Raw genomic sequence first — 17,604 nt, forward strand, 5'->3', positions numbered from 1 at the left:
TTTCTTGTTAGCCAGTTCTAAGAGCTGTAAGATCACTTGAGATCTGTTTTTCTCAGACAAGATTGCGATCAGTAGTAGAAGTTGTGTCTGAATCCCTGGACCATCAGCTCTGCAGCTCTTCTGTTTTGGACTTTTGTTCTTGCAATGAAATGGCAAAAAAAAACCCCAAAAAATCTATTTCAAACAAAGATATGCGCTCCATTATTTCTATGCTTTACAAATTCCTGCACCTACAAACCTCTGTGGATTGGGCACTCAAGCAGAACTTTTAAGACTAACTTCTAGACCTCCAATTTGGACACTCACTAATCTATAGTTGTAGAGTAACACATTTCAGTGAGTTTCTATAGGCTGTGATGTGATGTGGAAGCTTCTTAGCAAATTGATAATGTAAACACCATAATGTGCTATGAAAGCCATGTTTTAAGTGCTTGTCTGCAACTGTTTTTTTCTGCTTGCTGAGTCTTCTCCGTCCTGTTCAGTTCCTTCTGTGCTGTAACTATTTGTGTCATTCTTTTTAGGATTCAGAAGGAGGTCTCTATGTGTGCATGAACACGTTTCTGGGATTTGGAAGGGAACACATTGAAAGGCATTACCGGAAAACAGGACAGTGTGTATATTTGCATCTGAAACAACATGTGATAGAGGTGAGACTTCTGGCTTCCCAGCTAACTACCCCAGCAGTGCTTGGGTCTCTTGTGCTCCTTTAGGTAATGCATTTCAGACATAGACCAAAACTTGAAGGACAGAAATGAACATGTTCACATTTGGGGCTAGATATCGAGGTCAGGTGCTTGGATCCCAACCAATCCTATGGCTTCAGTTCTGAGACGAATCAAAATCCCTAAAAAGTCAGATCTTAAAGGCAACTTGTTGCCTGAGTTCCACTGATCTTTTTCACTACATGCTTCTGTGTATCTCATACATACTGTCTGCGAATTACGTGCATACTGTAGGTAACTAAATACTTTTCTGAAACCTGCCTTTGAAGTGCAGATTTACTGGTTTTGTCTCAATTTGGCTAGAAGCTTCTGAGATTTTTATTTTTTTTTTTCCATATCTGAGGTTTCATCTCAGGGTGACAGGACTTCTTTTCACCCTTAGATTTCTGTACAATTAAATCATGAGCCTTAATTCTGACCTGGCCTGGGTTCTAAAGCTTAGTTTAAATTAATGCCGGATTCTAGAGCCATACACTGCCCTCATTCAGCCTTACACCCCTCCCCACGTGGACGTATATGTACAAACTTCATGTTCACTGTTCTTCCATAATATCGCTGTGTATGAACAGTAATTTATAACCTGTGCTTCACAAACATCTGTTGGTGTGTGGTTTGTCTGACGTCTTTAAAGGGCTGTTAATGACTTCTGACCCAAGCTATATGGAAGGCACAGGGTTTGCTTATAGCTCACTCTCACATAAGCTCTCTCTTTTGGCAAGTTAGAGGGCCTAAAATAGCTGCTTGGAGTGGTTTAGAATACTTCACGTTTCTCATTCTACAGCAGTGTTTCTCCTGGGTGATGAAGGCCCTGATTTATGTAAAGTGCCCTGACCACTTATTTTATTTCCAGTAGATGACTATTCATATTTTATCAGAATTATAATGAGGTCGATTGCATGTCTCCCAGGCTGAAATTGTTAATGATGTTTGTTATACTGTAGAATTGTCCTTCCTTGTGAGGGTGGTAGCAACATTTTCCTTCACGCTGTTAACTGAGTTTTTGGAGAGCCTAGTCTTGTTTTAGCAACAGTTTATCTGAGTGAATTTAACACTCCTGAAAGATGATCTCTAGGACTAGAGACAGGTGGGCAGAAATCCTGTCAGCTTTCCTTGTATGCAACTTTCTTCCAGCATGTGACCTGGGAATTTTCAATATTAAGGTAAACCAGGGTTAAAATGAAGCCTCAAATTTTTTTTCTGGATAAAGATTAGGCAGCGGAACTCCAAAAGGGAGAAACAAGTATACCAACTGTTACTTGATGTTGCACACCCCTTCAACTGAACTAGTTCAGTAGTTCCTATTTTTCTCCTTGTGAGTCATGATACCGCAGAGGCATCTATGTTTGAAGGTGGTGACGCACTGGTGCGCTGGGACTTGTGGTAGGAAACCGTGTTTGACTATACAGTACAGGTGAAGATTTTGTCATCTAAGATGGCTCATAGATACCGTGACTGTTCACTTCTTACGTGCTATCTGTGTTTTCCTTTGAGCAGCGTGAAACATACACTGGAACAGTGCTATGAAGCATCTGGCACATGCTGCATTGTGGTTTTGTTTTTTTAAGCCAAGCTTTTGATCGTGTAGGATACAGTAAAGTCAAAGGCATTGGATATGCTATCTTAAGATCCTTTTAGCGAGGCTGCTATTCTTGCCTGTGGTTCCCTTGGCGTCATCCTTGCAGAATGCACTGCATTGCTGTAGAAATCCCTGTTTGCTTCTGAAGGTGTTTGGAATAAATATGTCATGTATCTTGTCACAATTGAATTAGAAAATAAGGGTCAGATCTTCATCCTGCTGGTTAAAGTAGAGCTAGAGTATCTGCCAGTGGCAGATTAGCACCAGAGGCTTCTGCTGATTCCTCAGAAATGTGTTCAAGTGCAAGTTATGGAGCACCCTCTGGTAAAATTCTTAGCTAAAGGAAGAAAATGTATTCTTTCTTTTTCTCAGAATTTCACTCTTCAGAATTTTTAAATCCACCACTTTCCTGTCGTGTATGACTTGTATACAACTGTCTGGGTAGTATTCAGCCCTGGGCAGAGCTTTAGCTTGGTGCTAGAGTGATAGCCCTGTTGAAAACTCTGGGCAGAGACCCATGAAATTTCCTACAGTGAGGGATATTCCTGGATATTATTCAGTGATGGTGCTGCTATTGAAAAAAGTGGCAGTGGCGCAGTTAAAGAGAACGTGGAATAGGCTACACTGACACCTTGTATGGGAAGCATCACAAACAGAATTTAATGCCACTAGTGATGCATTGTGTGGATTCCCATTTGCTGGGTGTGTCACATCTGTTAGAAGCCAGAATTGTTTTGTGAATGGGGAATGTTCTTAGTGATTTCTGACAGGTGGAGAAACAAGGAACAAAACCTGTCAGGTGCTGGGTTTTTCAGTAGTATTGTGCATCTGCAGCTCTAGTTCAGATGTATTCAGCAGTTTGGAAAATCAAGCTGAAATATTTAATGTCAGTCCAGCAGGCATAAACACTCCTTGGGAATTCTTTGGCTTTGAAATCTTTAGTCTTAATGACTTTCACAATACCCCACTTGGTGACATCAGAATTCAATTGGAGCTTCCTTGTATTGGAAACAACATTTTTTAGTTCTGAAGCTATAATCCTTGGAGTATGTGTAATTTATTCTTAATATATTTGTAATTGGGTATGTTGTATCTTGCTGTTTTTTTAAAATAGATTTGGATTCTTGACTACTTCCTGTCCACTTGTTAAATTCCAGTAGTATTAAGGAAAAAAGTGTTCTGCTTGTTATTTTCACTTCACTGAGGAATTTTTTGTGTGTTTTTAAATGCTGAAGTTGCAACCCTGACTCTCCCTTTCCCTAGGGCTTGTATATATGGATAATAGGTTCTGTTCTTGAGTGCAGCCAAGGAGTGTTAGTTAGCATCTGCTCTAAGAATGGAAAGCTTTCCTATGATGTGTAAGACCTCACTGATGATTCAAGCATTCTGTGTTGGCCAAAGCTTTATTTACATGGTGAAGGGAACCACCCAAAATATGTGACCCTTTCAGCTATGAAGGAGCAGAGACAAACATGAACTTTCCCTAGGCTGACAGGTTCTTGGCTGCTTTCTCTCCACCTGTTGTATCCCAATATTATTATTAAAAAAAAAAAAAAGTTGCCGAACAACCTTGCCAGTTACACTAACATTATACACTCCCTAATGCATCATGTTGGCAATACAGCTGCAGAGGCTTATTTGATTTAATTTGATTTAATTTAATGATGCCTGTTAATAAACAGCTTAAGAAGCAAGTGCATTGACTTTTGCATTTCCTCAACTACTAGCATTTTCCCTAGTAGTCTGAGGTATTTTGAACTGGGAAATAGTGCTTGAAACTTAATGTCACTTGGAAGTTACTGTTTTCTACTGTGGAGTTTAGATTAAAAAATAAAGAAAATCCCATGTAAAAAAATTGCTTGGGTGTTGTCAGATTTCCTTCATATTTTCTGTTATTAAGAAAACATGGTTATAACTTGGATAGATCTTAATGGAAGCAAGCATGGATCCTGATGGAAAGGGCATTTTTTTTTTTTTCTGTCTAGAAGAAAATTAGCTGAACTAATAGATCACAGGAAAGTGGTCATACTGGAATTAGTTATGAAAGATTGAATGTTTTATGCAGATAATAGACTTTTCTTCCCCTTCCTAATTCCATGTAGGAGATCTAGTGGTGAGAGGTCTGAGTGATGCTGGATATCCCTGTCTCATGGATAGAACAGCAGTCACCCACAGTGGCCATGACACATGCTCTGCTTAATTGTTAACAGAGCAAAGTGGGAAGGATTCAGATGGTGGCTTTCTCACTCCATGAGCGTAGTAAGCAATGATGAGTGGAGTCCCATTGTTGGAGGTGAATGAAGAGGATTTACAGTCTTGCTCAGGAAGCACTGTGATTCAATAGAAGGACCATGAACAGATGTGTGTCAGAAATGGTATGGGGCTATTGCTGATGTACTGTTGTCTCACCTGATGGATTTTTAATTGTTTCTTTCTCTCTTTCCAGAAGGTACCAGGGGCATCTGGTGGAGCTTTACCACAAAGGAGGAATGCTAAGCTATTTTTAGGTATTGTGAGCAGCTGCTTTCGTGCAGTCCTTTTCTGACCCTGTCTGCGTGTGTACTTGGGTTCTGTCCACCATTGTGTCTGGCTTTGGGGTTCCTTGTGGGTTTTCTTTTTCTGTTGGGTTATTTTTTTAACTTTTGGTGCTAGTTTTTAAAGTTGGTCCAGACAAATAAGTAATTCTTAGTAATTTTGGTGCATATTGAGATATACATACATGTATGTATACATGAAACATTTTAATCCGAGGTAGGGTCTCAACTGTTCTCAAACAGCTTAGGGTTTGATAGTAATTTTTTGACTAATTCTGTCCCTTCTCTCTGATTTCCACAAAGCACCCTTTTATTAAAATGTTTATCAGTGCTTAATGTCTAGATATAATAGGGCTTCAGTGTGGCACTGTTCTGCTCAGCAGCTGGTCATAGGAAGGGTTGTTATTGTTTCAATGTTGTTACACAGGTAAATGTTCTTAAGTGATATCATTGGTTCAGATTACCCAGAAAACCTGAGTGCCTCATAAATATGGATGAGGGGAATGTGATGCAAAGCCTATATGCTTCCTCCTTTCATTGCTTGTGGTATTTCTCTGATGCATCTATTATTTATCCTTTCTGTATTAATAGCAAATAGTGAATTTTTCTTCTGATAATGAAGAGGTTAAGTGTTTTCTTTACAATTGCCAGCTCCTATGGCTGAAGGGAAACAATAGCATGGCCTCCCTTTGGAATTGCTTTGATCTATGGGGATGTGTCCCTAAGAGGCCTTTGCAGATTGTGATCGATTAAATTGTTGTTAATGTCTGGAGTAAGTTTTGCAAGGAGGGCTTAGAGAGGAAAAAAGTCTTAAAATTAGTCATAAAAAAATAAAACTTCTTTTGTAGGAGGAGGCTTAAGTTGCGGATGTTGGTCTAAATGGCATTTACTGTCAGTTTATGTTGAAAATAACGTTTGTCACTAGATGCTTATGATTGATTCAAGATCAAAGCTGGCTGCAATACAGCAATGGTTGTACAGTGTTAACAGTGTGGGTGTAAACAAGAAGTACAAAAACACGGTCAAATTTTATTCTTGCTGATCTTCTGCATATATTTTGAGGTTTCTGTCACTGTGGTATGCTCGCACACAGTGTACGTGGCATAGTCTCTCTGACGTGCCATGTTGGAGTCCTCAAATTCCATCCTTGCACACGAGCATTTTGGAACTGCTGTACCGAATCTACTCAGTAGGAACAAGTGTCCTGGTCCCAGGGAGCTTCTGAAGGTGGTGCAGAGTCACTGGGGGATGTTCAGCACATGGAACTATCACCATTTAATCCAGCATTTCTGGTATGGAATGCATTTTTGAAAATGTATTTCATCTGGTCTGTTGTTCTACTGCAGTTCTCTTCGCAGCCCTTGCTGCCTGGGAGTAAAGTGGTACCAACACCCACATCCACCCCACCCCTCGCTGCTCTGATCCTTGAGATAGTAATTCAATGCATTCAAATGCTTTGTATCCACTTCTTTGGCTCAGCAGATTTTATTATTTTTTGGCCGTGCTTAAAGAACAAAGAATGATTCCTGTCCTTGTTCATAGCTGAGGAAATGAAAGCACAGAGAGGTCAGCTGATTCAATAATTTCTCATGCAGCAGAAATGATTAGCAGAATTTGGCATTTTATCTCTTAATCCAACATCATCTTTATTGGTTTGGAACTGCTGAACTCTATGTCTTTCCCATTGGGCATCTTGGGCACCTATGATAGTGGTTTGCACCAAACTGTCCATTATTAGCCCGTATACGTAGCCTGCCATTTAGGGTTTACCCTGTCAGACAAAAGTAGACACTAATCAGTGGGTAACTGACATGGCTGTGTTTCTAGGTGTCACTGAATAATTCTCTGAAGGCCCAGAGATTTAACAAAGCCAATGCAGTTTGGGTATTTGTTACATCTTATAATCCTCTTTGATGTAAAGCTATTAGAGATACTAAACCCTTTTCAATCTCCTTAGTATTAGGAAAACATCTTTGGATGCTCACAGATTACTTTCTGCTATCCAGCAAGTGCAAGAAGAAACACAGGCTGGGTGGGTTAGTCAACTCGAAACTTTAGCTTTCCCTAAACGTTAAAAGATCCTTAGCAAAGTGTGTGTGTGTGTGCATGTGCATGCGTGTATTAAGTTTTGGGCTCGGTTTATTTTGATTTTCTTTTGGAGAAGGTTGGAGGGTGTTGGCTGTGTTCTATGTAATCAGGAAGTATAATAACATTGTGCACTGAAATGTATGAATTGCCTTTAATCTAGATTGTTTAGATATTGCTCAGCAGTGTGGATATGGTAACTTCAGCTCAGACTGTGCAAGCTTGCAGGGAATTTGGGGTGACATTTAAAGCAGACTGTCTGCATCACAGTGCATGGAGTTGTATCCTCATTGCACTGTTATTTAGGGTAGCAAGTTTGAAGATACTTTGTGCTTGTCCATAGGCCTGGCTATTGAACAAAGAAGGTTTAGATCCAGGCTGTAAAATTGGAAGAAGTTAATTGATGGGGCAAGATGGTAGCTCCCCATGACTTCACAAGGCTCTCAGATAAGAAACCACTGCATTGTTGCCTTTGGTATGCAACCTCTTGTTTAAATCAGCCACAAGTATGGTAAGTGTGGTACCAGTTTTGGAAAAAAAAGACACAATGGGACCAGGAAAAGTATCATCACTAAATTTAATTTTCATATTAGCCCGTCTGGAAGAAAAAAAAATGGATCAGAATTGATAGATAAGTCTATAAATATGACAGAATGGAAAAGAACCATTGTGAATTTTCCAAAGTGAAGTAACGGCTCTCCCAGAATACTCCGGGACTGTGTAGTAGTCCCCCTATGTGTGTAGTGACTATGTAAATAGGAGCAATTCGATTGACAGGATGTACTATGATCTTCCTTACAAGATCCTGTTCAGAAGGGGTGGTAGAATATGAGGGAAGATCTTTGTATTGAAGGGATTTGAGGCCCAGTTTTTACAGCAGTTACCAGCAGAGTCTCCCTGGACCTGTTACTCCCAGGAGTTATCAGCAGAGTCCTTCATAATGTTCTAATTATGAAGAATTAATGCGCTCATAAATGGTCTGGAAAGGGATTGAAAAATGAGGAGATAGTTTTGTGGTTGATTTCAAATTATCTAAGAGATTAAGTCTAAAAGTCTTTTTTTAATGTGTTACTGAGTAACTAAACAATAAATGAAGTAAATGTTGAAAAATGCAAAGAAGACAAGAGAAGTGCTTTACCTGTGCATGCATAGTGATGTGGTCTAAATTAGCTATTACTGTTCAGAAAGGTGGTTCTGAGAGGTGGTGTGAATGGTTCTCTGAGAATGTCAGCTCAGTTGTCAGCAGCAGTGAAAGAGTCAATAGAATTTCAGGAGTAGAACAACGTTTTATATTTTGTTCTCTATTATTTTGCTTTATAAATAAGAAGTGAAACTCTTTTGAAAGAGAAAACACAGCTGCATGCAGTATCTTCCCCTGTCTGTCTCTCTCTCCAAAGCCATCCAGACAAACACACCCACGTTCACCCCACCCCTAGCAAACACAAAACCCCAGATGGATATCTGGAAGCTAGGAGGTACGCGCTGAGGGAGGAATCGCAGCATTTTTGCCTTATTCTGGTACCTTCTTCCTGGGCATCTCTTGGTCCATGGACTGTTCAGCCCGGACTCCAGGCTAAACAGAGTGGTGGTCATAAAACTTGTCTGTAGACAGATGTCCAGATCAGTTACCACGGCACTATCTGCCTGTGCAGTGTGAGCTCTGTTTTGAGCAAAGTCAGGGCTAACTTAGACCATCAATTAAAAGTGTTTTGAAGTAGTCGTATGAACAGCTCTGTCAGCAGATCTGTGAGGATGGTAATTGCTGGTGAGAAGAGGGTCAGTGAGGAGCAGTATCCATGACAGACAGCTGGTCTCAGAGAAGGCTTTGGAAAGGAAGAGAAAGCTTCCAGTTAGAGTCTGAGAGAACGTGTAAACTTGCTGAGCTTTTCCTGGATGGCACCTGCCTGCCTACAGCAGTGAATGCACTTATGGCTACCATTTCCAAGCGTAAAGACCATTCATGAGTGTGGCAGTACTGGATTTGACGACAGCTCCACATAAGCTCTCCTAGATCTTGCAGCAGCCAGTAGTAGAACCCTGTTTTCAGTAAGGATGTTTGTGTTTGGTAAGCTTCTGAAGAGGACTTTTACCAGAAGTGGTTTAAGTTTATATTTGTGTAAGTAACCACATACAGAGTATATATCAATGAATGGAAGGTTGTGATTTAAGAGGATTTGAGTGTTCCTGTCAATATTTTCAAATTTTAGCTGAGTAAAGTTGTTCATATTCACCAGCAGTAGCAGTAGAACCGATGAGATGATGAGTTGAACCTGTTGCTTTCTGGCTTTGCCATCTAAGCTTGAGCTGAGTGTAGAATGGTGAGCAGATAGTTTACACAAATAGAGTCTTAATAGTTTGCTGGTTTAGATAGAACTGTGGAAACTAGGCTAGATTAACAAAGGCTAATGCTGATAGCAAAATAGTTAAGAATTTGAATTTTGGTGTTTTAGCGTTGCTTGTTTAACAGGACTGTACCAGAAATCAGAGGGGTGAGGTCTATAGCTAGTAATAAGAACAGCATCCAACTGCTTTGGAGATAGAGTAAGCAATTTGAATGTTATTTTACAAGTAGTGAATAAGCCAAATGATACTAGTAGAAAGTTTTGCTTTTCCTTTTGCCACAAAGAACATTATGACTGTCATAGCTGATCTGCTGAGGTCAGTTTTAGATGTGCCTGAAGACAAATGAACTGAATAACTTACAGTTTGCAAAGTGACACTGCTGCAATTCACTATTATTTAGAGGCTTCAGGAAGAAATTATTTGAGTTAAAGACTCAGTCCTTCACTTCCAAGTCAGTACAAATTTGTCCATTGCTTTCAGTGAGCGCAGGGTCAAGCCCAGATTCCTAAACTGTCTTTCTAGGGTTTCAAAATTATTTGTAGGCTCACTAGCCAACATCCTCATTCAATTTTCGTTTGTATTCCCTTTCAAACACACACAGACACATCCATGTGCACAGGAAATCCTGTTTGGGGGTCCTGCCTGGAGTCTCCTTATGCCACTATTATTAGTGCAATCAGTTGGTAAGTTATCTAAATCTGTTCTGGGCACATCCACTCCTTTTTTCTGCCCTCTGGTGGGTTGGTTTACAGTACTATGTCTTCCACTTCCAGCTGCTGTTTTCAGTCAGTTCAGCAGCAATGCATTTCTCACCGTCACTAAAGTGATGCCTGTGAGCTGGAGTAAATTTACTCTACTGACCATTTGCCCAAAATAACTACGTCAGTTGAGCCTCTGTTTTAATACATCTGTTATTTTGCTTTGCCTGTCGTCCTGGCCTCCCAACACAACACTTATGACTTATGGACACTTTGGTTTAGTGACCACAGTGTTTAATTGGGGGTCTGAGGAGGCACCATAAAGCTGTTAGTCCACTAGAAGGGGGACAATGTCACATGGAGATTCACAATCAAGCTGTCAGTTCTTTAAAAAGATTACAAACTGGTTGGTTGTTTTGTGGTTCAGACTTACAACTGAGTAAACCGTTTTTTTTCCCCAGAGATTCTTCTACTCCGAGTGCATCTTGAAAGAACATCCTTGTCCAGGAAACAGCTTTGTATGAAGTGTAGTGCTTGAAAGTTCATATTTTTATGAATTATAAGTGAATTATTTGCAGTAATTTTTAATCAAATATGCTCCATTTGCAAGTCGGTTTCCCTCTGCTCTTCTTTCCTATAGTTACTCTTGTTCTTCTCTCAAATTCTCAAATTTAAAATCCAAGTCCAAAACTGCATGCAGACTGCACATAATGCCCAGTGGTAGGGGGTCAACCTCTGCCTTCCTTTAGTGTGGGCTTCATTGCCTTCTAAAATAACAGTTATCTGTTTTTATTGTATCTACGCTCATGCTTTCTTAGCTGTGTTGGCCCTTGCACAGGCATGGAAAAAATAATGCAGATAGAACTTCTTACTGAACTTAGCAACTATGGCTGTCAGCACATACAAGCCAAGATTTAAAAATATGAGTAGTGATTTTGGGGGTTTCAAGTGGATGTTGTTAAGTGGCCTGTCTGACAGTCAACAAAAGGGATTAATTTATATGGGTATCAGCTGTATCGAGGGGTTTCAGTCAGTGACCTTAGAAGTCCTTTCCACTCTTACATACTGGATTGGAACCTGGAGAAACTGCCTTCAGAGTGCTAATTGCCAGAAAGCACTGGCAGTCGTTTTAATTCCTATTCAGAGGGAGTAGGGGTGTGGAGTGGAAGTGTACCAGCTTTTATGTGGTCACCTTCAAAAGTGGAATTGCCGGTTAAATCATCATGTTGTTTTTTTTCCTGGAACTGTTATGAAGCTGTGTGTATCTTTCTTTAAAATAAGAAGTGTGATGCTGCCATATCAGCGTGTCAGACATCCAGAATGCCATGCTGACAGGCCGTCATTTTCTGCTTTTCTGGTAACGTGAATGGTATGAAACCTGAGAAGGTAAAAAGGAACTTTTCTTCCCTACCCATCGCCCACAAAAGTATGATGCTCCTACGTGTGTGAAGTCCTTAGATGGCAGCAGATGATTGCTAATGGAATACTCAGTCTTTCATCCCTGGATCACTAGTTCAAGTGCAGGTCAGGTCAGTAGCAGTAAAGTCACTACTATCTGGCTGTTGTTGTCGTCTAGCTTGTGAGATGAGTTGAAGTGCATGTCTGAATTTTGAACCCAGGCAACCATATAATTGCCGTTTCCATATAGCAGATTGTAAATACTATAAACTTAATGTCAGTATCATAAGAAAATGAAAATACCAGCAAGTCTTCCACATGTCTGCAGATAACAGTGGCTGGTGTGAGCTGTCCTCAGGTTCCCTCTGGTGGTTGAGTGACGTGTGTGACTTCAGGCCCTGGAAGAGGCATTTGCAGACTTTAAACCCTGTAGGAGAGTTTTTATCCTCTCTGAGGAACCTCTGTCATATTTAAGTGATGATCAGTACTTATGGTTTTATTATGCTGGCCATCATCAAATTTCTGGGCATTAAGTGAAGATTTTCTGTTATTCGTTGCCATATGTACCCTCAGAGTGGAGATACTCAAGTTTCTTTGCTTCATAAAGCACAAGAGCTTACTGTTGCAGACTGCATCTGTTGAGATTCAATCCTTTATCAAAACACAGAATTGTAATACAAGCTGGGAAAGAAGCCTGGAGTAAAGCAAGGTCGCTGGTTATTTCTATTATGCTGCAGTAAGGGAAGGGATCGTTATGAATTAATATTTTCTTTAGAAATGTCATGCTTTCAGTATAAGAAAAAGTTCTTGCTTGTGTGTCTGTATTCAGCTGATGAAAACGGGCTTTTGTTGTTGCTGCTGAGAAAGAGATCATGCTGCTGGAAGTCACTGACAGTGGGTGTTGTCACCCCTCAGGACTGGCTGGTACAGCAGGTGAACCAAGAATTGAATGGAAACTGGATTATGTTCCTCTCAAGAGGTAGTCTTTCCAGGTCAAGTTAAAATATCTTTTGGTGCTTGTTTTGTCGCTTAGGATGTTCAGGCAGTTACTGCCCACTGGGTAAATAGAGGGCTTAGTTTTCTGAATCTGGCCTCTGTCATCCTCACCTCTCCCCCAGATATACATTAGAGATTTCAGGCATTCCCTGGGTGCAGTGGTTGCTGCCAATGCTTGTTTAGTATCAAGTGACTCATTAAGCATATGCATGTACTTGGAGTGAAAATAAGAGGCAGCTTTAGCTACTGCTGATGCATTTACTTTCTTACTTGAACTTTATTCTCTAAGTGACTGTTTGGTACCGGAATACAGGAAATCCAGCATCTCCAGATGGGAGAAGTATCCAGAAGATCCCGTCCTTGCCCAGTCTATGCTTGCAATTGAATCTTGTGAAATGTCTTGACACAACATGCGTGTTTGGTCTCAACTTTTTCAGTTGGCCTGGAAAGAACTGAGCAAGATTTAACTCAGTCTTGTCACTATGGGATAATTATGTTTTTCATGAATCTAGAGATAAAAACACTAGCCATGTAGTTACTATGCCTTTGCCTGGCTTCTCTCTGGGTCCACTTGTTTCTGGACAAGCATTTTAGCTGATGTTTCTTGATCAAGGCTCATATTTAAGCAAAAAAAGTAAGTCATCCTTACACTGGAATAAGAATGTATGCAAACACTATGGAAGGCTTGATCTTCAAAGGGAAGCTGTATTAGTTAATAAGTTCATTTCACTGGTCACAGAGTGGAGTTAGCAAGAGGGGGATAATGCTGGTATAACTGTACTTGCTGTACTAACTTTCCTTTCATGGGAGGAAAGGCCACAGGTTCAAGATGGATGGGAGCCATAGCATGTTTCAGCCAGGTCTGTGATCTGGAAGATACGGGGGTTGAAACAGCAGTGCATTACTCCTGCCATTTCAGTGTGGGTAGTGTGAACTGGTCTCCATATTGTATAGCATTCCAAGATCCTGGGTAAAAGACACAGCAATATTGCATCCTGATTTTTGTCCAAAATGAGCAGAATTTTGTTAGCTGCTTCCCAGAGTGTGATGTCTGCAAATGTGCACTGCTTGGAGGGGGGCCAAATCAACTGCAAGTGTGACTGGGGATGAGATTAAGATGAAAATTTTGGTCCTCAGAATTTTCTCTTTCAGGATGGCCACATTTTAGTTTAGATCAGGATTTTACAAACCTCTCTAGCCAGAAGAAACTCCTGACAGTGTCAACTTGTAGGCTGATGCCAGGCAAGCAGTGCTTCCACAATTTAGGAACCTTTATTTTGGGACAATCTCCTAACATTCCCCATCTTGTTTTCCAGATCTAGAGACGAACAGTGATCTCAACAGTGATGACTTTGAATATGAAGATGAAGCAAAACTTGTTATATTTCCTGATCATTATGAAATCTCATTACCCAATATAGAAGAGTTACCTGCACTGGTCAGTGAGTGTATGCAAATGGTGATAGGAATTGTCTCCTGTTTCAGATTTTATCAAGCTGATGCTTTGTTTTCTTACGTATGGTGTTTGTTTTTACATAAAGATCTTTCTTAACCAGCTATAATAGAGAATCAGTAATTTTGAAAGTCTGGTTTGTCTTTGCTTCTTGGATTTTATTTTTTTACCTCCTCTATTCCCTCCCTTATTATGATGCCAGCTTGTCCCAGGGAAGCTTGCGTAGTACAGGTGCTTGCTCTCCTACTAAAATAATAACTGCAATCTAGAAAATTACATACATATTTAAGTATATAAATAGTCTTACTGATGTCCAGTTCTGCACATTGTTAGCAAAGGGCTGAATACCAAGTTCTGCCCAGTCACTGAGTTGTTAGGTTTTGATTGACATATGTTTGTCTTCCAGGTGACGATAGCTTGTGATGCACTTCTCAGTGCAAAATCACCCTACAGGAAGCAAGAGCCTGACTCCTGGGAAGAAGAGCTACAGGCATCTAAACATGCCAAAGCACTTGTACAGTTAGACAATGGTGTTAGAATTCCCCCCAGGTGAGGGTAATACGGTTTGTTCATTGTAGGCTCTCTAATACAGTCCAGAGTACCAGAACTAAAGCCATAAACTTGGCCAACAGTTCTCTTGCATGACTGCAGGCTGGGTGTGTGTGTTTGGTTTGACCTACCTTGGAAATACAGGACTGGTTCCTGCCTTATTTCTGTTGTTTTTTCCTGTTTTCTCTTGCAGCGGTTGGAAATGCTCAAAATGTGACCTGCGAGAGAATCTGTGGCTAAACCTGACAGATGGTTCTGTGCTGTGTGGAAAGTGGTTCTTTGATGGCAGTGGGGGGAACGGGCATGCGATGGAGCACTACAAGGAGACGGGTTATCCCCTGGCAGTGAAGCTGGGAACCATCACTCCTGATGGAGCAGGTCAGCCACCTGGCAGGTTCTGAGATGGGCTACCTGTTGTGCCTAAGACTAACAGTATATGTCCATTACCAAGTGAGTCTGTGCTTCTAGTGCAAATGTCTGAGTGTATGATACGGAAAGGAAACCCTGTGAGTCTGTGAATCTTGGTCAGAGTTGGAGGGAACGGCACACACTCCATTTGGAGAAAGCTCTTACCTTTTTTATCTGCTCTTCTCCTGTTTTACATTTGGTGTAAATCGTTTTTTGGCTTTGTATAATAGTAGATTTATAATAGAAGAATGATATTATTTTGAAACAGCAGAATCTGGAGAAACAGTATTTTTCAGTTTGCTAGGGCAAATTGTTCAGTCTTATGTAACACAGAAACAATAACAGGGTAATGACTTTTACAGTCAGAAAAGTCCATTTGTAACAGTGTGGGGTTTTTAATCATACTGGAAACTGTGCTATTTTTCCATATTGTTTTGGTAGTATCGTGTTAAATTTAACAAACGCTCGTTTTCATGGGGCTGCAGTGATGCTTATTTGTAAAATGCCTGATGATCTTGGGGCTGGGGAAGCTATAGATCTATTCTTGTTTGCCTATTTTCAGAGTGTGATGTTCTGCAGTGTTGCTGTGGCAAGGTTTATGGTGTGTGAGGATTAGATGAAATAAAACCATGAAAAGCTTAAAAAGTCATAAAAAAGGAGATCCTTTTCTGCAGCTGTACGGAGAAATAATAAATGGAAGAACACATAGTATGATTATATTGTGGTTTTAATGCTTATGACCATATGGATGAAAAAGAGCAGTTTAGAGTAGCCTGTTTTATAAACAGAACAAAACAGTTGAGAGGTTTTCCTTTTTAAGTCCTATTCAGTGTCAGGAAAAGGAGGCTATAGTCAGATTCAACCAGCTGTTCCACAGAGACATTGAGCAAAATTCATTCTTTTCTTTCCCAAACAGAATGTTGTTTCTTGCATGAGCCTCGTCTTGGATGATTTCTATCTGAATCTCTGTTACTGAAGGTGTTTAGGATTTGCCCAGCTGTGGGTTTCAACTGCATCTACGAAATTACAGAACATTTTTTAGTGGTTTTTCTTTTTTTTTTTTTTTTTGTTCTTATTTTTAACAGCAGTACTTGTTTCCTTATGGCTGTTGTCCTTCTGCCTCCCACCGATTAGCTGCTTCCTCTCTTACGTGGCCTTTGGCATAACAAAGGACAGGCTGTCATCCTTCCTTCCGAATGAGGGGCACCAGCTGTTCTCCACAGACCTTTGTTCTTCTGGATGATGTTTACTTGGTTTCCCTATAGAAAATACTTCCCCAGTCCTCCTTCTTTCCTTTTCAGTAATTATTCTCTCTCTGATCTGTATTGCAGTGGTAGTCATAACCTCTTGATAGGGCTGGATGACAGATGAGCTTCAGGAAAGAGGCTCCGTGGCTGATTGTGACGCAAAGGCTGTCTGGTTTCTGCTTCCCTGGGCTGGAGGTGAAGAGGTGATGGAAGAGGAGTAATAAGTGTTAGTCCCTCTGCTGACATAACTTATTCCTTTTTCACACCAGTAAGAAGGAGAAAGAGGTGGTGCCAGTATTCCACTTACACTTACCCTATGTGTACACAGAGGGAGCAGAGCAGAAAAGATTCTCCTTGAGAAATCTGTGTTGTATACATTATGAAAGATTTCTGGGTCATTAGCCCCATTTTGTAATGTTCTGTGAACAAGCAGATCTGGGGTCAGGGTGGCAATTAAACCAAACTTCTGTCTTCTGCTCTTGGATCTTGGACAGGATGCACGAGAGACTCAGAAAAGTTTGCTTCAACAGGTTGAGTACTACTCAGCAGACTGTGCTACCTGCTGCCTCTCTCTCGACAATGCCATTAGATTTCGTTTCAAGTCATTGTGAGGTTGTGTGTTTAGTTTAAGGAATGGATGAGGGGTTTGACAGTGGGAAGCCCTCTGAGAGGTACTTGAGTGATTTGCTTTGTGGATGCCAATCTCATTAATTGTCAGATACTTCCTTGGGGAGATCCTGAGCTACTTGTTTCTTCAGGAACAGCGTTGCTGTTGCCTGTTACCCTTTAAGTAGGAAGGAGTGATGTCTACACAGCCAGAACAGGTGTAGAGCTGTGGAAGAAAAGGAGGTACAGGTAGCATTGTCATTTTTCATACCGTAATAATGATTATTCTCTGTTTAATAAGATTCTGTGTTGTCTGGTTTGGATTTTTCTTGGTTCTTTTTGGTTTTTTTCCCCTCTTATGTTGCTTCCTTTTTCCTCTTTCCTGCTCTAATGATACCAGCTTCTGTGTGTCACGTTTGCTGACTTGTCTATGTTCCTTATCTACCAGAGTCCATATGACAGCACTACAGACCTGTGTTTGGGGGCTCTCATCTTCTCCTTAAATTTGCCGCTCTTTGATTTTTATTTTTTTAAATAAGTGAATTCTGTCTCTCTTACATGAATTTAAGTTGGCTACACAGCAGAAAGTACTAAAGTATATGACACAAGCTGGGCTTGAGCAAAAGATTAATGTGTTATGTTCTATTTCTGCTGCTCTGGGTCAGTAGTCCCAGATGGCTGCTCTCTCTTCAGTTGCCAGAGCTGAGGAAAAACAAAATCAAACTTCCACATTGAAAGTAGTCATCCAAGCTCAGTTGATGGGTAATCTCACTCCATTAGGTGTTTGAACTTTTCAGGATCTTCAGGCTGCACTGTGACCTCACCAGAAGACTATGAGAATGCTGTGATCTCTTGTGTGTATGAACAGTCGTGTCTTCTGGGCATGATTGGTACTACACAGGGAATTCCAGCAGATGGGCAGCTACAGCCTCATGCATGCCAGCGAGGTCATCAGGACCAGTGTTAATTCTGATGGATAATGTAAAGTC

General features: G+C 40.6%; 1 protein-coding gene across 2 annotated transcripts in view; it reads left to right on the plus strand.

Annotated features, from left to right (window-relative positions):
• Window positions 1–527: 527 nt before the first annotated feature.
• USP13 (ubiquitin specific peptidase 13) overlaps window positions 528–17,604 on the plus strand; it is a 44,371-nt gene continuing 27,294 nt past the window's right edge. For both annotated transcript variants that reach the window (XM_026855213.1, XM_026855214.1), the window contains exons 1-5: window positions 528–647; window positions 4,745–4,805; window positions 13,669–13,790; window positions 14,212–14,354; window positions 14,548–14,732. In XM_026855213.1, the coding sequence (XP_026711014.1) occupies window positions 549–647; window positions 4,745–4,805; window positions 13,669–13,790; window positions 14,212–14,354; window positions 14,548–14,732 (610 nt within the window). In that variant the 5' untranslated portion in view covers window positions 528–548. The remainder of the gene's footprint in view (window positions 648–4,744; window positions 4,806–13,668; window positions 13,791–14,211; window positions 14,355–14,547; window positions 14,733–17,604) is intronic.

The sequence above is a fragment of the Athene cunicularia genome (genome assembly GCF_003259725.1).
Source record: "Athene cunicularia isolate RWA chromosome 9 unlocalized genomic scaffold, athCun1 chr9_part1, whole genome shotgun sequence".
In the NCBI taxonomy this organism is placed as follows: Eukaryota; Metazoa; Chordata; class Aves; order Strigiformes; family Strigidae; genus Athene; species Athene cunicularia.